Genomic DNA, 27,812 nt, shown 5'->3' on the forward strand with positions numbered 1-27,812 from the left:
AGTCCTAGGTACAGCAAATCTGTATCTGGACTAGTTACAGGAAAGGTGGGAAACAAGCTTAGTACTTTTTTTTTTTTTTTGCAGAAAAGCAGCTAAAACAGCAGCAAAAAGAATTCAAATGCAGTGCAAGTTAGCACACTTGAGTGTGTAGCAATATTAAAGCAAATACAGTTTAAATAAATGCAGTTAAATTAAAAAATGACTAAAAAACTCGCAGAAAGCAGTAAATTAGGAAAAAATCAAAATGGAGGCACTTAGAGTATCAGAAAACAGTGCCAGCAAATATATAAATAATTCAGTCAAGCAAAAATTAAGACAGTGTAGAACTCTGAACAGGTAAAAAGTGCCAGAAAATATACTTATCAGCTCTATATTTCCAGATTGTTTGAGAATCACACTCAATCAGAACACAAGGTGATTCTAGCAATGGCAGATTCTTGCAAAGTGTTTTTAAAGTGGAAAGGGAGAAAGGAGGAACAGAATATAATTCAAGGTTAAGAAACTAAGTGGGTTGGCCTTCTCAGATGTTCTCTCTGTATTATGTAGAATGAGCTAATGACACTAGACTGGGAGGAGTGCAGATCAAATTTACAGTAGGGGCGGGCAACTGCAAAGCCACCAAGTGTAACAAGAAGACACCAATATGGAGATAGAGACAGGGTGGGAAACTATACTACAGCTACTAGCTACTCAGAAACAGAAAATACAACTCTCACTACGAAAAAGCAGTTTACAGTTAAGTAATTCAATGAAAATGCAATCACAGTAATGAAACACTGGCAATGAAAATTACAGTTAAACAGTATAAAACAGTACACAAATGCAGTGAAACAGTAAAAAAAAAGCTTTATAACAGTGCAAAATGTAGTAGATTAGCTGTATAGCACAATTATAAGTATTAAGAAGTGCAATTCAGTGAAATAAATGTAAGAAAAAAATTATTCTGCTATTAGAGTTTTAGGGAATTTCTGTTTTGTCACACTGCTCAACAACAGATACAAATATGACTCAGTCATTGTACATGTGGGTGTGAATGACCTGAGACGTAGCTCCCTGGACTACATCAAAAGAGACATGAAGGAGCTCTCTGATTATGTAGCCCAGGGGGCTATGACCCTAGCCCTCAGCAGCATCCTGCCATCACCTAGAATGATACCACAATACAAAAAAGATTGATTTCAACAATTGGCTAAGTTTCTGGTCTCATTATAAGGGGATCCAGTATCTGTCTGCCTGGGATGATGTGATTGACAAACCTCAATGCTTTGCCAGAGGTGGCCTGCATCTCTCACCCCTGGGCTTTTGGATACTGGCCAAGGCTCTTGCCACACCTATAGTGTCTTTTTAGGCGGTGTTCCAAAGACCAAATTACCACCGTAACTGCTACAAACAAATGCAGTCTAAGGGTGATGATGCTCAACACTAGAAGTCTAAATCTCAAAATGCACTCGCTCGAAGCACTCCTTAAAATAGAGAACATTGACATTTGTGCTAGAACAGAGACCTGGTTCAAGGCAGCAGAAAGCACCCTACACTACCAGGTTATAACTCTTTCCACACCTTTCAGCTCCAGAACTTGGACCGAAACTCCAAAGGCAGTGGTGTTTCCATATTCATAAAGGATGCGCATACCTCCAGACTGTTAGCCCAACATAACGCATCAGAGATACTTCAGGTGCAGCTAACATTGGGTAAGACAGCGACTCAGGTCGTAGTGTGTTATAGGTCCCCAACCATGCCCCAATACTCAAACTCCACGTTCCTAAGCACCCTGGAGAATATTAGGGTCCAACCTAACACTCTCATACTAGGTGACTTTAACTACTCCTCCATTAACTGAGAAAACTACTCGTGTACTAATACACTTAAGTAATTCCAATGCCCTGGACCAGCTCATTCTTACCCCCACTAGAGGTAGCAACATCCCTGATCTGGTCATTACTAACATGACTGACTGTTACCCTACACCAATGTTCAGCTCCTCCCAGGTTAGATCCGCCCACAAACTAATTACCTTGGAAATCCACATCCCTCCCACCCCACACCCGCAAAGATAACCACCATGAAAAACATCTCCAAAGCTAGCTTTGGGATCCTAAAAACAAAGGTGGCTAACTTCATGGCATTCATGCAAATAGAGAATAGTTGCATGACCGCCGAATCATGCACCAATGCACTGTACGAATACGTATACAAATGCATGGATCTCTCCATACCCAATAGAACCAAGACGCTCTCCTCAAAAAAAGGAAACCAATCTGGTGGTCTCCTGCAATAAACAAACTCTATAACAGAAGGAGGAAACTGATGCGGAATAAGGTGAAGTCCCAAGACTGGAAAAACTCCCTTATCAACCTCAACAAAAAGTTGAGATCCCTCATCAAATCCTCTAAAGCTATCTATGAAAACAGAATTGCAGAAGATAGTAAAGACAACAACAAGGCCTTCTATAGTTATGTAAGGAATCTCCATGGCAATACCCAGATTTGCTGTGAGCTACTGCACAATGGTACCTTCTATACTGAGCCAACAGATATTGCCAATCTGCTGGCAAACAGATTCACTGCAAACTTTATCCCTCCCCCCAAGAACCAATTACAATACCAGTAGATTGCTAGGAACCCAGTATTACTGTCGCACATGTTAAAACAGCACTGTGTAAGGCCAAGAATACAGCTTCTATGGGACCTGACAATATCCCTGCCTGTGTTCTACATAAACTACAGAGTGAACTGGCACCTCACCTATGTGCCCTGTTCAATCAGACTCACCTCAGTCTTTGTTCCTACCGAATGGCTCACTGCTACAGTCATCCCACTCCACAAAGGAGGAGTGACTACAGACCCTGGGGAACTTTCGCCCCATTAGCCTGACGAGTCTGATGTGCAAAGCTGTGGAACTCCTCCTCATGGACCTAAAAAACAAGGATATAGAGAATCTTCAAACTCTGGATCCCACACAATTTGTTTTTTTGAAGGGTAGATCATGCCTGCTCAACTTGGTCGACTTATTTGAGTCAGTCACCAGAGCTGTGGTTGGAGGCAAGGTGGGGTTCATACAGCCTACCTTGATCTGGCTAAGGTCTTTGATACCATTCCCCACTCAGGAATCATAGAAAAACTCACTAAGCTAGGCATCAACCCCTATATCACTAGGTGGGTTGCAAACTGGCTCACAGATAGAACCCACAGTGTGAAAGTAGCTGACTCCGTCAGACTGCTGACTAGTCAAGAGTGGAGTCCCACAGGGTTCGGTTCTGGGTCCTCTCCTGTTTGGTATCTACTTCTGTGAAGTCCAGGCCAACACAAAGGGACTCTGGCTGACATAGTTCACAGACGATTGCAAGTTGGGAGCTATTAACTCCCCAAGTGATGTTGACATCCTACAGAATGGCCTCACTGAGACCAGTGACTGGTGTCAGAACCATGGCCTTAAGCTCAATACCAAAAAATGTGTCATCATCCCCTTTTGGAAAAACCTGTTTCCCATGAATTACCACATTGATGGCAGTCCACTGAACACAGAAGGGATTATAAGAGATCTGGGAACACAGGTTGACAGCAACCTCTCTTTTGATCACCACATTGCCACTGTGGTCAGAAAGTCCTATGTCGCACATCTCATTACTAATGGTTTTGCATCCAGGAAGAAAGAGGTCATTGACTCCCTCTACTCTTCCCTCATTAGGCTAGTCATCGAGTACAATGCCCCATTTGGCATGTACCTCACTAGACACCAGCAACAACTGGAGAGGCCGCAAAAATACCTTACAAAAGAGGATCCTAGGCCTTAAACACTTGTCCTATATGGACAGACTCAAAAAGCTCCAACTATTCTCTGTCAGATATCGCCTACTTAGAGGCAATCTCTGCTTGACTTACAAAGCCTTGTCTGACCCAGCTCTGTTAGAAATGCTACATCTAAAGAAATCCCAATCCCTCCGCACCACACGATCCAGAGACCTCAATCTCATTACCACACTCAACAGAACGTACTGGTGGGACAGGTTCATAACGCAGAGACTGCCCGTGCTATGGAACAGACTTCCCATACATGTCAAGCAGAGCACCTCACTGACTCTCTCTTCAAGAGAAATCTTGATGAGTGGATGGGAAATAGAAAATTCACTCCGGGGATAACTCCAGTGGCTGTAATCGACAGAGGAACTGGGAACTAAGGTTGGGTGGGACGATGCCAGGGTAATCCTATTGCTAGGCTTGTAAAGACCCCAGGGCCATCAGCCTGGTACACACATATTTACCACTCCACAGCCTGGTAAAAACAAACACAGCCCCCTGCAGACACATGGTTTAAATACCAGAAGTTCTGGGGCAATTCAGTTCTAAGTAGGTGTGTCAGTACATCCCTTTTATGCCCCGCGTTCTATGTGGGGAACATAAATATGATGCATGGTGCATACAAGATACGTTTTAGGCTTTTTCTAGTGGCCATGCTTTGGGCTGCTCTGGGTGGAACATCCCATCTATGAAGAATACTGCAACAGTGAAAGAAAAGGACATCTACTGTTATGGTGAGATTTACACAACTATACTTTCTCTTTCTGTTTGTGAATTATCTAGAGTGCTTCACCTGTGATTTTATCTCAGCGCAACTGTTTCATAAAATATATTGCTATAATAGCAAATTTGTGTGTAATATACCAGATAGAAGGCTTTGCGTACCACAGGATGCCTCACATTTGTATTGGATTTTCTGTTGGTATTGCAGTGGTATTGTAGTAATTGTATTCTGTTAACGTTCATTACTGGCAGGGCTGGACTACAAATGGTTCTGCTTGATTAGTGGTTTACACCAGGAAACAAATGTAAGTAACTAAATTAGGAGACACTGAACAATGTTCAGGACCATGTCTTTCTTACAGAATGGGCTTTGAATCTCCAGGACCTAGTCCTGAGTCACTTATCTGTTGTGTTTTCAAACCTGTCCATCTGTTGTGGGTTCTATCTCAGCAGGCGTTTGCATTGCAGTTTGCTCACCTCCACGTGTAAACTTTTTAACTGCCTTATTGTCACAGGCACAGATCCACTGTGCATTGTGATGCTGTTGGACCCTTGCTGTCTTTCCTTAGTTAATGGTTGTTTGCCTACAATCTGGAGGTGTGGTTTTCACATATTCCTTTTTTATCGCAGTTCCTAACCTTGCTGTACTGCTGGAGAGGTGAGAAGGGAACTTTTTGTCTTCTGTACTACAAGCTTGGTAGAGCCTAGCAGAGAAACTTTCCATATAAGTTGTATAGAACATATGGTGGTGATATTGGCTTTTCATATCCTAGACTGTTTCTTGAAGCCTGCGTTTTTATTAGTAAGGTCAGACAGCCAAACAGCAGTATGGTATCTAAACATTCAGTCCTTTTCCTTCTGCAGGGAAGCGGTCTGCACCTGGGAGTGGGCAACAGTTAATTTCCTAGCAGAGATCCTCTTTCTAGGTATATGAGATGTCTTGGTGGGCAGCCTAAGTTGAAGCTCCAGTTATGTCCTTTTTGAACATTGTTTGTTTGAGTTAGTGCTGATGTGATTTTCTCAGAAATGGACACTACAAAAGTCAACTGGTTTGCAATTTGTTGGACTGCAGTTATTCTTAAGGTTATATTAAGATGGGGAGTGAATAGTAGATGAATTCTCAAAGAGCTAAGTTTTATGCGTTCTCATCCACATTTCCCCTATTTTCTAACCTGCTGATGATCATTGCAGAAAGGTCCACACTAATCTTCATATTTTGTCATGAACCTAAGCCTAGTGGCATCCTCCGTAAGTAGTTTTGGACTGAGCAGTGAAGACAACACAACTATAAAAGTATGACCATTTCTCTGATTGACTAAAAAAATAAAAACTATATCCAGGGTAATAAGGGGAACATCAAAAAATCCAATGATGTTTCACATCAAATGTCCAAGTGTTTCCGTTTTAAAAGACAATTTATAGAGTAAGCATCATTAATACTAGGAGCCTGCATGGCATTGAGATTTAACTGCCATTCAAGCTCACATTCATTCAGATGTTCATTAGTGACCAAGCCCCTCTGATTTTTATTGACTTGCTCCAAAACACTAAATTTAAAACATTGGGTAGGTAGGGCCAAAATATGCTTAGTAAGAGCGTTCTTCATATTGCTTTTCTTAACATCTAAAAGATGTTCATATACTCTCTTTCTAAATTTCCTGCTCGTCTTCCGAGCATAAAATGCAGCACATTGTTATAGTTGTTTACATGATATATGAATGATTTTATTCTTCATTTTGGTTTTAATTATGTTTCTTTAAGTAAAGAATTTTCATACATGATGATGCTTTGATGGGATTGGTGGAATGTGATTTTGCAAGGGTATTTAAATGTCGGTTTGTTTGTTTGAATTTATTCTGATGAATTTTCTTTATTACAAGAAACAAAAGTGCTTAATGAAGAAAGTATGGTTTTTATTCAGTAAATCCAGTTGTTTGTCTCAAATGGTCCGCAGCAAAGTAATTTTTTGTTTTTAGTGTCGGTTTGGATTTTTCCCTTGGTTCCATTAGTTCATTTGGCATTTCTCTGATTGCATGGCACTTTAGTAGTACCTGTTCATCTTCTAGACCTTACAAAAGAAGTTTCTAAGTATGACATGGATTGGCTATAAAAAAGCATTTGATAGTATCCCACATAGTGTCCCACATTCATGGATAAAAGAGTGTGCTTAAAGTGTATAATATACGCCCAACACTGATCGACTATATTACAGTGACCATGAAACAGTGGCAGACCACTTTGCAAGTAAGCCATGATAAAGAACAAATATCCCAGGAATAAAAATTCAAAGGAGGATATTTCAGGGTGACTTGTCTGTCATCCCTGCTATTCTGCCTTGCCCGTGATGATCCATTAAGCTGTCCACTTAACAGTTTAGGCCATGGGTATAATTTGGCTCTAGAAAACAACAAAATGTAAAGACTTCTCATCTTCTCTTTGTCGATGATTTAAAACTGGATAGCTCATCAGATGAGGAACTGAAAGCACAACTGCAAGTAGTCAAAACTTTTTCAGATGATATAAGAATGTCATTTGGTCTTGATAAATGTGCAAAAGCAACTTTTAAAGCAGGAAAGCTGCAGCACCAAGAAAACATCAGTTTGGGACAAAAATGTGATGTAAAAGAACTTGAGCAAGAGGAAGTGTATAAATATTTGGGAATTGATTAAAGATCAAAAATAAAACATGAACAAATGCAAATATAACTTGGTAAGGAATGCTTTAGAAGACTTAAATTAATCCTGAAAACATAGAGTTGACATTTAGGAACAAAATCCAAGCTATAAAGCTGTTCCTCTCCTAACTTACAGCTATACAGTGATTGACTGTCCCCAAAATATGTTGATAGATTAGATAGGAAAGCAAAATGGATTCTTCATACTCGCCAAATGATTTATAAAAATCAGTGCATACTAAGATTATATATTCCCCATTCCGAAGGAGGGATGGGCCTCTTGAAATTGATTACATGTACAGATCTGCAATCGTGGGACTGCACACATATCTGCTGACCTCATAAGACCCAAATGTAGTGAAAGTTTTGAAACATGAGGATAAATCTAAGATGACTTCTCCGCTTAATCTACCAGAAGTATATTGGCGTTGAGCAGGAATGGAAATCAAACCAGAAGTAGGTAAAAATCAGGCAGCAACTGAATGTGCCAAAAATAAAAGAAAGAATATAAGGTGAAGGACAAGATGAGAAGGTAAGAAATGTGGAAAATACATAAATATAGTTGCAGATATAGAAAACTTCTGGAAGAACCTCATGTTGATAAGGAGCGAATGAAAGAATGGTTAAGAAGAGGCAAATTCAAACCAAGAGATGAACAGTTAATATTGGTGGCCCAAGATAGTGGCTTGCATACTGTTGGTTTACAAAGTCCATTGAACATGTGGGAGAAGCAGAAAAATGTAAGGTTTGTAAAACCAATTTGAAAATAGTCGCACACCTCGTTGCTGGTTGTGACATACTGATGGCAGAAGGACTGTAACTGAAAGGCATAATAATGTGGCAAGATTGTTGCACTGGGGATTGTGCAAGCATTATGGCACTGAAGTGGCTGAAAAACATTGGAAACGTGAGCCCCAAAGCATCATAGAAAATTATGAAGTTTACGTCACATGGAATCATCCATTACCAACAGTTCAAAAGACAGATGCTAGAAAACCAGATGTAGCAGTCCATGAAAAGGAGACAAAAGTAGCATTAATCAGTGAAATAGCCACACCCAGTGACTGCAGTGTCTTGTTTACAGAAAGACACAGTGTCATAAAATATCAGGATTTACTGGCAGAAACTAGAGTAATGTGGAAGAAAGATACCCAGAGTGTCCCAATAATAGTAGGAGCAGTGGGTCTTATAAAAAAGAATTTACAGTCGTATTTAGATATCTTACCAATACATGCAACTCCATACGAATTGCAGGAGTCATTACCGGGCACATTGTGGGTGTTACGAAGAGCACTTCTGGCTGACGTCAAAGACTGAAACAGTACTAATTTCATGGACTTTAATCATACTTTGACTTAGGAATGGGGTCCATTCCCATCATGGTATTAGAAATCCAAAAGATTTGGAGAAATTAAAAAAGAAAAGTTTCAGAAGTTCTGGAAGTTGATATGAAGTCTTCTTTTATGGCTAGCTGGAAGATCAAATGGAAGAGATTCTCCATTTAGGCCAAAGGGTTACTTTTCATCCCCATTCTGTCAGCAAGTAAACCTGTTTTTCATGCATGTCTTTAGTCTGTACTTGTATTACTTCATCATCAAAGTGCATATTCTAGGCCATCCAGCCATCCACGATATAGTGAAAAACAGGAATTTGACCCAGCACCGTCCGTTTTCAACAAGTTTTGATGTGCAGTCCTCATTTTGGGATGTATTCAAAAAATTGCTGTTTTTATGGGACTTTACTTCATGATAGAGTTAATAACATATTGATTCGTCTGCAACTGCAGGTTCAGTGGTTATAGCGTTTGTCTTGTAAGATGCTGTTTCTTGTAGCCTTCATTTCAGATTTTCAAACTGTAAAGCTTTGCACTCATTGGATGAATATTTATCTCCTTACGTAAGGTGATGAATAAGCTTTCACTTATTCATTTTGCCACATTTTCCCCATGAAGATTTGAGATGGGGGTCAAAGTCTACTACCAACCGTGTTTTTGTCTTCAAATATTTGTGGCCAGCTAGTTGACAGGGGGGTAATGTATCCACTTGTGCTACTCTCAGTCCAGGTTGATCTAGTAACCCAAGATATGGGGTCCCCCAAGGAGGGGACAAATTATGGAGCGTTGTCTGTCCTTGGGTTGCAGGAAAGGGACATGCTGTTTCATGTAGGATGGCTGCAGGAGGCCCCTGTCATTTACTTGTATTAGAGAGATCCCATGTTGTAACCATTGCATGTTCCGCCCTTGGTGCTTGCCAAGATGAACTGCAGAGATCATCCTCATAAATAATAATCATAATTGTGTTATGAATGAAGACTGACACAGCACTTTAAGCAGTTTACCCACTGTAACACTTTATCACCAGAAGCTAACCGACCATTCTTCAGGCCACAAAGATGATGTTCCACTGTAAGGGGCTATCTTTATCCATTGTACCTACTGCAAAACATCTGCTTCAAAGCTATTTGTGACCCTTAGACATCTGCATCAACCTCTGTTGTTTGGATCTCTACTTCATGAGTATGGTTTCATTTGGGAGGACTGTGCCTCAGAACATCTTATTCTGAATTCCTTCTTCCTTCTTCTGGACTGCTTCCTCCATAACTGTAATTTGTTTTTGGGATACAACTATTTTTTTCCTAGTCAGTGTTACATCCATACACAGGACCCAAGAGATGGAAATTCACCACGTCATTTAATGTTTGAGGGCTTATTGCAACTGATACTTTATTACCACCTTCAACTCCCTTGTGACTGGCCATCAGCTACTGCCCTGAACTTCAACAGAAGTTTAGATATTCGGCCATCAGATTTATACTTTCATTTCATTATAGTTTAATCTACAGCTGCTACAGTTTGCTCTCCATTTCTACAACTTTGCAGTCAGTATGTAATGCCTGACATCATTTTCATTGCTCAGAAACAGTATGTTGATACAAACCCTGCTGTTCTAGTAACCTAGTAAGTGATTTAGATTAATATTTAAAAAATGTCCATGAGTTTAGGCCTTTGTCCCCCTCCCATTATTTTTGGCTTTGTCCAGAGCTCTTGAGTAAAGAAGTTGAGGTATGTGGGGTTCTGTGTTAAGTTCCATGGTATGTATTGTGAATGCTTTCTGTAACATCTTTTAGATGTTTTGCTCCAAGGAATTGCAATGTGAAATCTCTTCAATGGCTGGAAGTCTTCTAATTCATAATCTTCCCATTTAGCCAGTACTGGAGAATATGTTTCACACTTTGTTGCGTACTATGTTGAGCAGGGAGTGTGATGTTGTGGGATGATAATACAGTGATGCAAGGCCTTTCATGGTGTAAGCTGATAGCACTCATGATCACAGATGCAGTCAGTGTCTTTGTTGCCCCAAGCATTTGAAGAAGTTATGTATCACATCTGCCCCTTCATTATCTGTACGTATCCCTGAAATATCCAGTAGACCTGGCATGGCTTGACATCATCCTAATGCAGCAAGTAAAGATTGGGTAGGCCACAACAGACAAACTGATAATAGTGCTTCTCCACACCTTCACAAATGATACCCCTCAATAGACTTAATTCATGAATAGCATGTAAGGCAGCAGACTTGTGTGGATGGGAGTCCATTCCATCTACTGACTGACTTCAATGAACCCTTGTAGTTCTTGGGTATTTTGTAGATTTTGACGTGAACATTAAGTGTCAGGCTATCAAAATCTTGGCATACTCAGAGATAGTAAATCAAATGGATTAACAATGCCAGATATTAGACTTTCATACTTATTGTTTGAAAAATGCATGTTGATCCAAAACCTGTTGTTCTGTTAGCTGTGAAACTGAATTAGTTCTAATTAAACATTTTTCCAGATTTTGGGGTATGTCTCCCCCATTATTTTTGCATCTGATTTATGTTTTGTTGTAGTTACTGTTTATGTAAAAAAGTTGAAATGCATTTGCTTTTGCCATTGTTGTTATCCAAATCAGATGTCTGAGGTGTGCACAGTCAACAGTGTGGCTGTTGGGTGGTTATGGGGTTTGTCTGCTTTAGAACCTGCTGATAATTGCAGTGTTCACTTTATATATTTACTGTTGTGGGAAATGTAAACTGTGTCAGCTAAATTATTAGAATTTGGTCTTTGCTTGTCAGCCATTCAGTTTACAGTGGTAGTTATGTAGCAGAGGTGCTGTGAAAGTGATTGGTCAGAAGGGCTGAATATCCTAGATCTAGTCCAGACACATAGTTGCACTCTGATTCATTTCTCTGTTTCTTTGCAGTGTTTTCCAATCATGTTAGAAGTTTGGCAACAGAATTAAAGGAAATGTTAGGCTATGCGTAAGGGAGTTCCATTGGTTTAGTTGACAAGGGAATTTGGTGGGCATCTCTTTAATAGTCCACATTTGGTCGATTATGCAGACCGTTGACAAGTGTGCAAGATTGACAGTCCCCAGATAGGGGAATATTCCCTTTCCCTTTGAATGTACGATCTCAGAGTTACTATATATAATTAGTGGGGGGTATGGGGGGTTCGGGGGGGGGGTTTCGCCTTGCAAAAACAATGCTTTAAAGTTGAATGGGCTTTGAGTTTCTTCCTTGGCGTATGCGTGCTAGGTAGTCGAAGTTTCATTTTTTCATCTAGAGTGGTTTCTTTCCAGATGTTGGCATACCAACTGAAGGTAAATTGTGTAATATGGGGATGCTGTTAAACAAATTTAAATGAATATTAAGGATCCTATAGCAGATTATGCGATGCTCATGAAGAAAAGATCAGATGTGGTGTAATTTAAAAAGAGAGGAAAGTAATTCTTTGAAATGAATCATGAAACTTTATCTATCAACTTTATGATAGCCAAAAATGAAGATTTGATAATGACATAAGAGAAAAATTCTTAAACAGATGCATAGTAAATAAACCAGAAAAATTGTGGTAAAGAAAGAAACTTCTATGTAAATATATTTAAAGCATCTCTTATCAAGGTATAATGAGGAGTAATAAAATTTGTTTAAGAGAAGTATTTCAGCTTAATGTTTCTTAAATGTGCGGGGACTCACAGGTATTTTATGCTGTGTTGCATTCTGGTAAAAAAAGCAGACTTAAATTGGTAGCTCTAAACATGTTTCACCCTTTTCTGAGCTTGTGTTATTGTTTTAAGTGAACTGATGAGTCATGCCCTGAAACTTTCAGCTTTTCAGTGTCTGATGTGTGTTCACTGTAGTGATTAGTACCTTTCATAATGCCCTTATAAAGGGAGCTGTGTTCTTACACAGTTGCTTCTTTGTTTTGCCAGAATCTGCCTGGTTTAATCTTGTATGCATTTGCTGCGGGACTTGAGTTCTTTTATTGTAACCTTATTTGGTACCTACCCATGAGGAAATGTACATCAGGCTTTGTTGCTGTATGGATTAAGGGATGGAAACATTATTATCTCACGGAAGGCTACCCATCAGTATGTTCTACAATTTTATTAGTTTGTGTACTCATTAAAAGATGCATGCATGTTTTTGATGTCATTATTAATCTACCAGCATTCTCTTCACAGATTAAAGGAGTCTAGTGCAGTGATGTCAACATCAAAGATACTGAACCTTTGGACTTCTTCAGCCTTAGATGCTCTTGATTCAGAGTTTTGCTCACAGACTCTTAAAAAACACCTAAATGGACATTCAGAAGTTGCCGGGATGCTGCTGGAGTATGTATATGCACACTGGGAACACCCCCTGGATGCAGTAAGACACCAAACTAAATCATTGTTCAGAAACCTGCTGAAGATTCATTGGGCATCTGTTAAGGGATGTAACACTGCAGCAACATCTGACCATTTCTTTCTAAAGCTGACTGCAGATTTGTTGGCCTTGGATTGGCATGTCAAGGGGAAGTATGCCTCCCTTGCTTGCCTTGTGGAATACCTAGGTACTGAACATTTACTGCATGTGGATCGAACTCTCCCTTTGCAGATCTTAGAGGTAATGAGTGAGCAGTCTTTTGCCCCTTATGCAAGTGATCTCTTTCAAACATTGTTTATGAATCATCACAAATCACTTTCTTACTCAAATTCAAATGGAATCTGGTTGGATAAGTGGCATGAGACATGGGTATCTCCACTTCTTACATTGCTTTGCGAAGGGGAGCCTTTTCAGACTGTATACATAATTGAATACTCTCTTCCAAAGTTAATGAAATTCAGCCCTGAAAGTTTAAGTCACATGATTTGCTTTCTTCAGGCTTTGTACAACTCTCATTCTGGTAAGTTTTTCTTTTATTTACTTTTTATGTAACTTTCAGACAAATGTGTTCATTCTATATGTAGAACTTGTGTAAATATATTTGAGCAGGTGATTCTTAAAAATCATGATTTGCCAACGTTTAAGAAGACAGGTGAGTTTAGCTTTATTGGTCAGTAAATAGAGAAATGAAGAACTGGTCACATTTACGGTAAATGAACAATAGCATTATTTTCTTTAGAGACTTCGCTTGTCATATGCATGACTTTTTAATTGAAAAATTGAAGCCATTTATTATTTTCTGCAGTCTACTAGTTGAGTAAACATTGAAATTGATGAATAAACTTGAAATTGTGGCTGTGAAGTTTTTTTTTTTTCAACCTTACAAGTAAGGCTGCAAAAGTGCAAAGTGATAGTTATATTCTTATGGTTTCAAGGAGAACCTTTTCAGGGGAGGGTTCACAGATTTAAATTTATCTTTTTTCCCCTTCCAGTTTGGCAGATTTTCTTCAAAGATGTTTGCCTCTGGAAGTGTATGTTCTCCACTAGCACATGTCATTACATTACACCATTACATAACATCTCACTTGTAGTAGCACATCTAAGCCCTGAGCCCACCAATTTACACACAACTAGTGAAGTGGCATGCCTCCCATAAATCAAGAAGAAATAATAGTTTTATTTATACAATGCGTGATGTGCAAGTGTACGATTAATGGGAATTTTAGAGAAAGCTGGATGGTGGGGGCTCTTCAAACACAGCAGAGTCAGTGGCTGGGTTGAATTCCAAGCAGTAAGTTCACCATGATGGAAATACATAGATGATGGCCAAAAACAAAGATCAGATACCTTAGTCCAGACATACTAAGGGGCTGAGTCTTAAAATTGCATTTAAGTTAGCAATGCTTTGGAGACCATTTTGAAGTAATTAGTGGAAGCTGCTGTACCTTTAGGGGAGTAACCCTTCACTGTAAGATGGTCTAGAGAGTGGTAGGCTGATGGCTGATAATAATGCAGCTAGCAGTCCACTTATAAAGCATGTGCTTGATGACTGCTAAACCTTCTGTTCCTGTAGCAGAGAAGACAACAGTTATTCTTTCTTCCTAAACCCATATACCTGCCTTGAGTAAACCATGAACTAGCAATGTACATTCAGTGTATAACTTTGTCCCCTGGTTTCTGCCCCATAAAGAAAACGGAAATGAAAGGACTGATTCAGAGCCTGTTTAGAAATTACTTTTTCGAGGAAATGTTGGTTGGTTTGAAGGGACTATATCAATTAACAAACTTACTGAACTCTTCATTTCCTTGTAAGAGCTGATAGTGAGGGCCTGCAGTTCTGAGATCCTGTTGGCAGAGGTAGTGACTCTCAGGAGTTAGCATATTTCAATTCCAAATTTCATTGCTGCTGAAACAATGGATTTGAACAGGGGATGTGTAGCGTTGTCATACATGAAGCTCAAATTCCATGGAGGTGAGGGGGCTGTTCAGAGGTAGGCAGGGGTGTAACACTCTGATAAGGAACTACTTGTTCAGCCTATACTGATCTCCACAGCACTTTCATCCATTAGGTCAGGACAGACAGAAATGTCCGACACATGCACCTTGACTGCAGAATGCCTGGGGTCCAAGTCTTACAAGTGCCGTGATTGGTCAGGATGACCTGTTAGCAAATTGAGTAAGTTGGTATCAGGTGCCAGTCTGTTCAAAGGGTGATAACTACTCCACAGGACAGAATTTCTGTCCTAGGTAGAGGCTTCCATGCAGCCTAAGTCACTTCTGACACCCCCCTTCTGGAATATAAAATGGATTAGATGGTCTGACATAGAACCATGTCTTGAGGTGCATTTTTCAACAACCCCCCACTGGTGGTAACGTTTTAGCTAGAACTGAGAACGTTTCAGTATTGCCAGATACCTAATTACCTGAAAACACATCCTTCTTGGGCACTAAGGGCCAGTGAAAAATAAGTGGTCTTTCTTTACTGAACTATGCAATGAAACAGAATCATCAGGAATGGAAAATTTGTACAGGAATCTGCTGTGCCATGGAATGGGAACACATTCACCTCAAATATCTCCATTCATTGCTTTACCATGTAGAAGAAACAGAGCACTGCATTCTTCTCTTCTCTGCATATGTTGATCTCCGGAGTACGTCATCTCCAGAAGATTCAGGTCAGACTTTACTTCTAAGTCCACAAGTTCAGGAGATGACTGGAAAAGAGGTTCAAAAAATCTTCTAGTTTGTACTTTTCATGCCTGTTGAGAACTCCTAAGAATGGTGTCTGCTTGTGGCACACTGTTAGTGGCACTGCCATATGTGTACCACTTCTCTGCAAAGGCTTAAGACCATGTGTTGTCTTGTTTGCTTAGTGGCACACAATGGATTGATTGTCAGACTGAATTAGGATAGGCTTTAAAAGCAGCTTGATTTTAGCTCCATCTGGTAGGTGTGGAGCCCCTTTTCCAGAGGGACCATAGCACTAGTGTAAGCTATGGTCATTTTCAGGAATGGTAGGCCCATTGGTGATGAAAATTGGTGAGAATTCTCTCCACTCCAAGGTGTGGCAGCAAAGGTATAACATCAACATAGGATGCACAATTGTAATGTGCCTGTGTAGCCACTGATAGCTTACAGTCCATTGCTGCACCTGCATCCTCGTTTGTGGGCTGATGGCATCACGAAGCTTATGAAAGCTATCAAGTCTGGGAAGCACAGGAGGACCTAAACTTTGATCCTTAGTTGCATTGTCATCCAGGCAGCTAAATTCATGTTCTGCTGGGTCCTTGCCACAGGTGGGAACAACCACCACTGGAGATTATCCAACTCAGTGCAGATATAGGTAGCCCTCTGTGATATTCATTTTCAGAGACATTATAATGCAAAATAATAGCCTTTCAAATTTCCAGGTGTACCTCAGTTAATGACTGAAGGACCATTCTAGAACTGATATCAAGAGTTTCAACAGAGGAATTGTGTAATGATTCATACCCAGTTCCAGGACCAAAACTATCTGATGCCATGAGGTGGTCTAAATTTTTGATAGATAGTCAAACAGGCATTAGTTTTCTTCACCAAAAGTTTAGGTATGGCAGTCTTAAATATGGAGCTTAGCAACATCATTAATGATTGCTGCTGTCATGCAAAACTTGAATAAAGAATCTAGTACAAGAAAAATCTGAAGAGTTTTGAGATGCTGTGTGCCCCCAATACATTTAGCAGCAAACTCTGTATCACATGCCTGGAAGTTTTATTATCAGTAAAATTTAATTTTAAAATAATAGCTTAGCTGATGTCATTTATTTATTTCTAAACCATAAAAGCAAACCATTTTTTTTCAGCATATATGTGCGCACATTTGCATGTGTGTGTGTGTGTGTGTGTGTACTACACATAAGAAGCCACTATCCTAGTGGGACTAACCCTGTCAATAAGTTTGCAGGGAATCAGTATAGAAAGGACATGAGTGTAACTTTAAGTCGGTGACTGTAGCCCTTGTATGTGCATGCGAAGATGCATGCATGTCTTAAGAAAGGTCATTTCACCAGCAGGGTAGGGATTAGGCCATTCATAATAAAATGCCTTCATAACCAGTATGCTGGTAATGGCACAAGCAAACCCTATGTCTGCCTTATGATTTTCCTCACAGATAGCTCTTGCTCCACTAGTTTTGGGGAATCCCCACTACTGGAGGATGACTGTATGAATGGTCAGTAGGGGGGAGGCTTGAGGACTGGCAGGCAGTGGGACAAGGTTACCTAGTATGCACAGAGTCCAACATTCAGTGAGATCAGTAGATGAGCTGGTGGCCCTAAACATTTCCTGCAGATGTGTTTGCATTTTCTGCAGCAGAGTGGTATTTCATGCAAGACTAGATGCACACCTTACAGCTATTGCTTCCTGAGACAGAGAGTGAGTTTCCCTTTGATCCTGAATAGGATAAAGCTGGTATCAGAAAATGAATGAATGATTTTTAAATTTCAGTATATTTTATATTTTGTGGTGCACTAGCGCCTCTGAAGAGTACTAGTGTACTTTCATTGTTTCTGACTGGACAGCATCACAAAAATAATATCAAGTGGTCAGCAGTATTTCTCATGCCCATATTGATATTTCGGACTTTTTATGTGGTGTAAGTTTTATTTTTTTCATTTTTCCTTGAAGGCTCTTTGCTGAAGTGCCCAGGATTATTAAAGAAGTTTACTATACATGGTGTTCTGTCATTGTTTTATTTTTTATTTTATTTTATTTTAATTTTTTATGGATGTAGGTTAATTGAACAAATAACAAGTGTATGAGTTTGTCACAATTGAAATGGAAACCATGGAGCTAGTTATTTTTTTTTGGGGGGGTGGCTTTTCCCCCTCACTCATCCCACATATGTAAGGTGGTATAGCCCTTGCAAATCCCCATGTGTTATGTTAACACTGGGGTCAGTGTACCTTAAAGAAAGGGTATTTGCTCCTTTGCATTCATATCCACTGATGAACGTGATTTACAGCTAATTGTCCCATATCATCTAAGTTTCAGACACACACCATTCATTCATTTTCTTGATGTTTTCATCTTACTAGTTTCACTTTACAGAGTGAAAAAATATTCTTGGTGTTAAATATAAAAGTTACACAAATTAACTTTGTAGGATAAAACATTTGGCATTCAGAAACGTGGGAAGCTTTTATTAAAAGTGGAAGTGAGAAAACTCATATTATTTATTTAATTTTAAATGAAAAAGAGTAAAGTTAGCATTAATCAAAATCTGACATTCTTGTGTAACCAAGATGAACAAAATCTTAACATGCTGGTAGGTACAAGCTGAAACTTTCAAGCAAACTTGAGTGTGCTGCTTGTACAGGTGAGTAATAAAATTACAAAAAAGAAACACTTTTGAGTATGCTTTGCATGTTAAGTATTCAACCAGTTCTGGTGAATTTTATGACTTAATTTCATAATTATGGTATTTTTTAGTTGTTGATAGACATTTGGTAAAAATTATATGTGGTTGTAACGTCACAGACAGAAGCATCACTAATGGTATGGACATTATGTATGTCATGTCTCAGGAACAGAGTTATGTCCTATTATGGCAAACTGTAAACTTCTGGGCATGTTAAACCTAAGTGAGGCCCACCCCCAAACTGTATAAAAAATTAAACCATGTTAAGATGAAGACTGTTGCACCATATGGTGTGTTGCACAGCTGTAAATATGTTTAAGATAGTGTATACTTGCATGTATTTGTGTTGCAGAATATGTGGTAATATTTGGCTGGTTGCACAGATTTTTTATATTACTCTCTAACACTGCTTGAAGTGATTACAAGTTTGTAGCGAGTTTATTACACCAAGAAGTGAATCTAGAGCATAGCTTCTCCATTGTGTAAAGTGTAATCTTGTATTGAAAGAAGTAACATTGTTTCTTGCTTAACTTATATGTCTGCCTGTTTCTGTTAGGTTGCCATGTAAACAGAGGTGCCCTTGGAGCTCTGATGACATGTCTGAGAACTGCAAGAGCTTATGGACTCATGGTGATCACTGAAGACCCAACATGGGATAGTTTAATTGCCACTGGCCTAATTAGACAAGCATTAGTTCATAGGCATGATGAGGTATGTAAACCGGCATAAGGTCAAACTGACAGCAATGGTTTTCTGAAGTCAGTTTTGTATAATGATTTGTATTCATGACTATGTATGACATATGCAGACTTTGAAAACAGAAGTGCATATTCCCATTGGTATCTCATACTTTAATTACCATTCAAAAAACTGTAGGCTTTATTTACATTTTGTCTTTTTGTGACTTCTTTGTCCTCTTTCTAGAAGGATAAACATGTGGCATGTTCAGTTTTGAAGTTCTGTTTTTTTTTTTTAGTCTTAGATACCGAAGATACTTTTGCACCCATTTGTCTTGTCTGATATTAATCAGTTGGATTACATGATGATTCATTTTTTTAAATTTTGGTATGCATAGCAGTATAGCTTTCTATAAAAGGACTATACCACCCCTTCTTATCTTGTATACAAATGCTGAGATCATATTGCTTCAAAGGTAGAAGGAATACTTGGTTTTTCAAGCAGAACTAAATATTTTTCTTACTCTCAGATTACTAAATATACCACCTCCCTCCCAGGCAATGATGCAGACAAAGTTCTGACTGCAGCACAGATGACTTGGGTTCATAGGTAAGTACTAGGCTAGTTGCCCTTGTGGATCATTTTAAGCCTAGCCAATTTCCCTTGGTGAGAATCAAACCCTGTACCTCTTGCCTGTGAGGTAAACCATTATGCCAACCCCAACTAGCAGCCTGGGGGCTGGAGAGATTAGTTGGGGGGGGTGATGGAAGCGAGAGGATGACACCCAAATAAGCCAAAACAAACAACTCAAGAATACTAATGACAGCAATTAAGAATGAAACTATTTTTCTGAGGAGCTAAAGCCGTGTTCCCATCACTACTGATTACTCATTGATATTTTTGTTTTTGGTCTACAGGATTGGCCCAATGACTCTGCTTCATCCTGGGGGTGGGAGGTAGAATGGCATGCTGAATCACTGTCGCATGGATAGTGGAGCTTGCATGCTGCAAGGACCAAGGATAAGAAAGTCCGTAGGATCTGCAGAATGGCCTGCTCCCTTACACCAGACTTTCTGTCTCCACTGAGTAAGGACGGAGGGCTCTTGCCCTGATGGAAGATTGAATGGGTCAATTGAGCACAGGAAGGAGAGACATTGACCAGTCCTTCCTTCAATTAAGTCTCACTCATCCTCCTCAGCACTATTCTGTGTGCATTGTTCCAACAAATTCCATTTATTTGTATGCAATTTGCTCCTTCCTTTTTCTAAATATCCCAGATCATTTATTTTCTCTTCTTTTCTATGTTCAGTACTTCAGTAGTACTCTGATTCCTATTAGCAGACTCTTTGACATTGGATGTAATGTCTTTCTGTATTCTTAGCCTTGCACAGAGGTAAGCTGAAGTACAGTTTCGAAATATGTTTTATTTAACCTACAGCCAACAGTAAAATAAGAGTTAAAAGAGTCTTCTGTTAGGAGGAATTGAATAACTTGAGCATGGTCCAGGAAATGCAAAACTACAATAAACTTGGTTAAAAAGTTGCAATAGGAAGGTAGAACATATGTTAGTAAGTAAAAACAATGAATTTCTTGTAAAAGACATAACATTTAATGTTTTGTAGTCCTATCTCGCCTTTATTCTTACTGATGGGATCGGAGCCGAGGATCAGCTACAACTCGGCCTATTTACAAGCTCGAAGTCTTCTAGTTGGTGCGTGGCTAGGTAGGTATCCCATGGTGCACCAGTACAATCCCCAGATCTCATTTGCCGCATCAACGAGTTTGGATGTGTTGCTTCTTGGCCGTGGCTAAGTCTAACACATTTTGTTCTAAATTTTGGGTATTTCTGCTTTTGTTCATATTTTGATAGCATTATATAGCTATAGTTAGTGTAGTGTTTGTAGTTAGATAGCGTTTACCAGAGCACTTTTTGTGTGCAGTTTCTCTGAGTACAGTTGGCCGTTGACCCTTTAGTACTATTTGGTATCCTGTGTGCCAGTTGTTTCTTCACTGGATTGTTACATATATAGATACTGTTTATATTGCTAGTTGTAGGCGCCTTTTGGGCTTAGATTAGACTTTGTGTGCTTTTCATAAATATTATAATAATAGCTTTACTTGCGGAGCTTTCAGCTTGTTGATACTTACAGTTATTGGTGTTGCATATAGAACGGGGTTCTATTTGACCTTCGTTCTTGTCATTTGTTTGTTTTCAATAATTAGACTTTGTATTCCTGCTCTAGTGTGTGTGCGAGGCTCTCGACTTGTTTTCTATGCCTCCCTATGGTCCATTTTAGTTAGAGGACCTATTTTCCTTCTTTCTTCTCTACCAGGGCTAGGCCCGTTTAAGTTAGAGGACCTAGTCCTCCCACCTTTCCTTTCTCTATGTGAGTACAGTCTTCTGTGAGATGTCTAAGGAGGTCAAGGATCACAAGCCATCTGGCTTTAAAAAGTGTGTGAAATGCTCACACAAGATGTCTATAATGGATGGCCACAGTAACTGCATTTACTGTCTTGGGGAAACATGTTTATTTTGTCACTCTTTTAGTGCTAGGGTGTTGCAAGAGAGGAAGAATAAGCTCATACTAAAAGGTCTCCTAAAGCCTTTGTTTTAGGAAGATCTGGCTAGCTCTTCCTCCTCTGCTAGATCTCGGGGATCTAAAAAGGAGAAATTCAAATCCTCTAAGAGGCCCTCGCTGGTGCTTCGTAGCCGCCTCTTAAAATGATCAAATCTGACAAAATTACTGTCTCATCGGCTTCGTTGAGTTCAGAGCCGATCAAGGGTTCTACTTCTGTGGTTACAAGGTCGGCATCAAGTAGTTCGGAGCCGACCACTGAGAGTATTCAACGGAGCCGGTCTGCAGATCCTCTACCGGTCTCCCCTACATTAAGGACAGCCATAGTGCAGAGATCCCATTCTCCTACTCGGTCTTCCAGGAGTTTATCAGAAGAAGATGTGGAGAGAGTAGTGCTGAGATTCCTGAAGTCATCTACCTTACCTAAATAATTGTTGGCTCCGTCCCAGTCAGTCCCGGGGCCACTTGAGTCCATCCCCCCTTTGGTGATTCCTCCTTCAAGCCATGCTGGTCTTTTGGAGCTGGAGTGTTTGGTACCACTGGTGGAACCCTCAGTTCCAGCTTCCCCTGAGGTTGTTTCGGAGCAGAGTTCTGCTCCAACACTCTCGGTGCCGTCCATGGTGTCTAGGAGCCGAAGCTTCCTGGTCGGCCCCGACAGGTATGCCTGGAACCGACACTTATCAGCGAGGGTGAGCTTGGCCCCTACGAATATCTCGGAGCCAATGGCCCTGGAACCGATGGCATCCTTTGTCTCCTCGGAGCTGGGGAGGTTTTCGGAGCTGGAGAGGTCGGCATTTGAGATGATGAGGAGTGTGCTGTCCCGATCATCAGCTCCTATCAGGGGTACCGACACTCTCCCCCCTAGGGCACCTACTTCCGTCTCAGCTCTTACTCCCTCTCTGGACAGCAGAGACCCACAGCCTCAGGAACCACTGGCTGGTGGCCCCCATTCTTCCGGGGCCTCCCTGGAATATCCTTCCGAGGAGCCCCCATGGAGGAGAACATGCAAGAGGAAGCATGTAGACTCCCAGGATGAGTCTTTTACCTTAAACACTGACCTCGAGGAATCAGAAGGGTCCCCCAAGTCATCTCTGATGAGATCTCCTTCATAGACATCCTGGAGATCCTTAAGCAGAGGTGCGGCTGGCCCACTGTCACCCTTTCTGATGAGGAGTCAGTGTACCTGAAGGCTTTCGGGTCTCAACCTTCAACCTCTTGAGTGTCTCTACCTTTCAATGAACTGATGGAGCTCGTTAGTCAGAAGGTGTGGGATCCTCCTGAATCCGTGGAGCCAGTCCTCAGGAGACAAAATAAATTTCTTTCTGCGTCCAGGGAAAAATAATTTTTGTCTAAATGTGTTCCCATAGATGCCATGGTGGTGGCGACGGCCACTAAGAAGGAGCTAGCGGAAACATCTTCTTCTGTTCATCCGTCGAATAAAGAAGTGTATCTTTTCATCAGCGGCATTTACTCTTTGATCGCTGAACTACCTTACACACTTCACGAGGCTTCAGCGAGATCTCCTTAAGGAGTTAGGGGATTCTCTACAAGGTACATTCACTGAGGGAGTCCCTGACAAGGTATCTGCTCAGTTGTCCACCTTAAACTCTATTGTCACCTCGTCCATGAGGCTTATCTTGTATGCCGCCAATGGAGCGAGTAGAGCAGCGAGTTCAGGAATTTCCCTAAGGCGTCATTCCTGGATGCGTTTGTGTAATTTTGCGGAACCGTTCAAGTCTACCTTTACCAACGCCCCCTTTGACGGTTCTTCATTGTTTGGACCTAAGGTAAAGGACACACTCACCCAGTGCAAGCAAGAAGGAAAAACGCTCTCTGCCGTGGGAGTACGTTTTACTGTCCCCTCTAGACGATACCCTAAGGATCAGAGGGGTAGTAAAATGTGGTTCAAGAAGTCCCAGAGGTTTTTCCAAGATGCACAGGGTGACTCCTCCTTCAGAGGCAGAGGAGGGGGAGGAAATGGTAGATGTCACCCTAGAGGCAGGGGCAGACTGCAAAACCAGGGAGGCCACGATTCATTTTGGGGCCGGCCTTACCAACGCTCCTGGTGTGGGGCCCGACTGTGCTTCTCTGGAGCTGGTCGGGGGTTGCATTTCTTTGTATCCAGAAGCCTGTCTAAGTATCACTCAAGACAAATGGGTACAAAGAATTATTACCAGAGGCTATGTCATACCCTTTTCTCTGCCACCTTATGTTCCAAAGAGGATCCTGGATGTTCCACCCAATCACAGGGATCAGGCAACTGTGGAGGTCAACAAGTTGCTGGCAAAAAGAGTCATCCAAACCGTCCCAGCAGACCAAATAGGATCTGGAACTTACTCCAGATTCTTTTTAGTGCCAAAACGTACAGGGGACTGGAGGCCCATTTTGGACCTCAGCAGGTTGAACGAATCAGTAAAGGACAAGTTCCGGATGGTGACACTGCAGTCTATACTCCCGTTACTACGGAAAAACACTTAGATGTGCTCAGTAGACCTCCAAGATGCTTACTACCACATAAAAATGGACAGGGTGTTGAGGAGTCATCTACGCTTCTGGCTGGGAGCCAGTCACTACCAGTTTCGTGCTCTGCCCTTTGGTCTCACCACAGCTCCCAGGGTGTTCACCAAGTGTATGGCAGTAGTGGCAGCTTACCTGAGATGTCGAGGATTCCAGGTGTTTCCGTATCTGACCGCCCCCACCAGGCATCTACTTCTTCAGACCAGGGATGCTACCATTCATATTTGTGCCCAGTTGGGGATTACTATTAACTGGGAAAAATCTGCCTTATTGCCCTCTCAGTTCATTATTTTTATAGGTGCAGAGATAGACACAGTAGACATGTTGGCTCGTCTTCCAGTAGAAAGGGCACAGAATCTTGTTCTTCAAATTCAACGTCTTCTCCCTCTATGAAATGTCAAGGCTAAGACTGTTCTGAAGCTTCTAGGGACCATGGCTTCCACCATACTACTAGTGCCACTAGCCAGACTACACATGCAGATTCTTCAGTCGCTGCTGTCGTCCCAGTGATCCTTTCAACATCTACCATTAACTCATCACAAACTGCTGACAGACACTTGCAAGAAGGACCTCATTTGGTGGACTCAACCCAACCAGTTAACCACGGGCACTTCATTTGTCCCTCACCAACCCGTTGCCACTGTGACCACAGATGCCTCACAGATAGGTTAGGGGGCATTATCTAGGCAGGACTGTCCAAGGCACATGGCAAGATCATGAGGCTCACCTGCATATCAGTGCTCTAGAGATGAGGCTCACCTGCATATCAGTGTTCTAGACCTTCTGCCTCTTGGGATGATTGCAATGCAATCAGACAACATGTCTGTAGTATGTTATATCAACAAACAAGGCGGAACCAGATCACACCCGCTCTGTCGAGAGGCCGTTTGAGTCTGGAAATGGGCGATATCTTCCCAGCGTTTTTGGTGGCAACGCACATCCCAGGGACAACCAGCGTGATAGCCGACAAACTCAGCCGAGCAAATTTGATGCCTCACGAGTGGTCTCTGAACCAGGAAATAGCGGAGCAGATTTTCCGCAGATGGGGGACAGCCTTGCTGCGATCTCTTTGCCAGCCCGATCAATGCCAAATGCAGCAGCTATTTCTCCCTCATCCCCCCTCTTGGGGGAGTCACCGAGAGACGCACTTGTTCACGGTTGGCCTCTGGGTCTCCTTTATGCTTCTCCTCCCTTTCCTCTCAAAAAGCAAAACAGCTGGGAAGCAAACTGATCTTCATTGCTCCTTACTGGCCTCGTCAGGTTTGGTTCCCCTTTCTTGGGCTTCTTCTGCTAGACAATCCTTGGATTCTGGACCCAGTGCCAGATCTCTTGACGCACATGTCAGGCTTGCATCATCCCACTTTACACAACCTCAATTTGACAGCTTGGCTGCTCCAGTCCCTCAATGACCCATATCCTAACGTCATCCCATAAACCCTCCACTAGGAGATTATATTCCAGTAAATGGAGGAGACTCTATCTGGGCTGAGAAAAAGAATGTTGACCCTTATACCGCTTCCATTCTGGTGGTTTTGGAATTCCTGTCTGAGCTTTTCCACCAGGGATCTGCGGCTGCCACAGCCCGGGTTCAATTGGCAGTGATTTCTAATTTTCATCTAGGCATACAAAATTCTAATCTGATGTCACATAGGCTGTGCAAAACCTTCCTCAAAGGTGCCACTTTAAGACTGTTGCCTCATGGGACTTGAATTTTGTGCTATCCAGATTAATGTCTCCGCCCTTTGAGCCATCTCATTCATCTCCTTTGAAATTTCTGTCTTGGAAGACCTTGTTTCTGGTGGCTATCACATCTGCCAGATGGGTTTCAGAATTACAAGCACCATCTGTAAAAACCTCCTTATCTGATTTTTCACAAAGACAGAGTATCTCTTCGTACTAATCCATCCTTTGTTCCCAAGGTCTGTTCCCATAGCACTTTGAACCAGTCCATAGAACCTCCGCTGTTCTTCCCAAATCATTCCAACACAGCAGAGTACAGGTTTCATCAGTTGGATATTCATAGACAATTACGTTTTTATTTGCACCAGACTAAGGAATTCAGGAAGTCAGATCAATTATTTATTTCCTTCTCCGAATCCAGGTCAGGTTTACCAGTTTCCAAAGTGACCCTCTCAAATTGGATCTCTAGCTGTACAGTTTATATTTACACTTCTGAGGGTAGGCCTTTACCTTTCAAAATGAAGGCTCATTCTGCTAGATCTCAGTCTACCTCTACAGCCTTTCAAGCCAGGGTCCCACTTGATAATATCTGTGCAGCAGCAACTTGGGGCTACCCCTCACACATTTATTACTCATTACAAATTGGATTTAACCTCCAGCTGTAGTGCATCCTGTAGTTCCACGGTACTCATGAGTATTTTTCCTTGAGCCACCCAAGAATAAGGTGCTAGGGACGCTGTCCCATCAGTAAGAATGAAGGTGAGATAGGACTACAGAACATAAAGAAGTTATGTACTCACCATAACGTTCCATGTTTGTAGTCCATCTCGCCTTTCATTCTTGCAAACCCACCCTCCTACCCCCATCCTGGAAGTATCTGGAGACAGAAAATATTGTTATCATTCACTGGAGACCTTGTTATTATTTCTCCTAGTTAGCAGCAAACAAGATCTGGGGATTGTACTGGTGCACCATAGGATACCTACCTAGCTAAGAGTCCAACTAGAAGACTTCAAGCTTGTAAATAGCTCGAGTCGGAGCCGAGGATCGGCTCTGATCCCATCAGTGAGAATGAAGAGCGAGATGGACTACAAAAATGGAACGTTATGGTGAGTACATAACTTTTTTTTGCAAAACTCATAATGGGCTTGTTTTTGACAGGAAAAATAATGAGGTGGATAAATTGCAACACCAATTAAACTTGTAACATGATTAAGGCACAATCCAGTTGAAGTGCTTATGGCCTCAGCTCAGTACAGATGCCCAAGATAATCTCTTCATCTTCTTCATGGTTAATGAATCCATAAAGAAGCTGCCCAGATTGTCTTGACTTCACAATGACTTCTAGCATTTTAAATATGCCTTCTCCTTAAATAGGAGCAGGGTAACACTGATTATCATCTTTTTCATACACGAGCCTTCTTAATGCTGTTATGCTTTTCATCCCAAACTAATGTCACATTGCCAAACCACCCTGCTTTGGTCTTACCTGCCTGGATGTTACCTGGTGAAACCATTATGCTATTTATATATGTGTGCATATACTATATATATATATATATATATATATATATCTCACATAATTACACACACACATTAACACACTGTGTGTTTTTATATGTATATATATAATATATATATATATATATATATATATATATACATATATACACACACACACACACACACACACACACACACACACACACACACACACCTTTTGAATTTAATGTACTGTCCCCCACCCACCCCTGTTCGGCATATTCCCAAGCATTGATATTATAGCGATTAATTTGAGGGGACCCATGCATGGGATAAAACATTAAAGACTGCATCTATTCATAAAAATGTGCAACTGGGGTAAAATTTCTGTTTTTCCATCCATAGATCTAACAAATGGGTCAGAAGTTGCCTTGTGCCATGTACATGTCACTTCACTGTTGCAGTCATTACTGTTGGGTTATCCTGCTGGCAGGCTACCACAGTCAGCCAGTCAGGGTATAAAAGATGCAGCCGGCTATTTTTCTCAGTTTTTTGTGCTAGATTCAACCAACGCACTATTAAGAGTTGGTTTGATTT

General features: G+C 41.0%; 1 protein-coding gene across 1 annotated transcript in view; it reads left to right on the forward strand.

The window, feature by feature from the left end:
* The window catches only part of THADA (THADA armadillo repeat containing), a 3,943,996-nt gene that overhangs the window by 376,894 nt on the left and 3,539,290 nt on the right, over positions 1-27,812 (forward strand). The window contains exons 11-12 of the mRNA XM_044073699.1: positions 12,701-13,404; positions 18,839-18,993. Of these exons, the coding sequence (XP_043929634.1) occupies positions 12,701-13,404; positions 18,839-18,993 (859 nt within the window). The remainder of the gene's footprint in view (positions 1-12,700; positions 13,405-18,838; positions 18,994-27,812) is intronic.

Source organism: Protopterus annectens, chromosome 6.part0, assembly GCF_019279795.1.
Source record: "Protopterus annectens isolate FY-2018-M chromosome 6.part0, PAN1.0, whole genome shotgun sequence".
In the NCBI taxonomy this organism is placed as follows: domain Eukaryota; kingdom Metazoa; phylum Chordata; order Ceratodontiformes; family Protopteridae; genus Protopterus; species Protopterus annectens.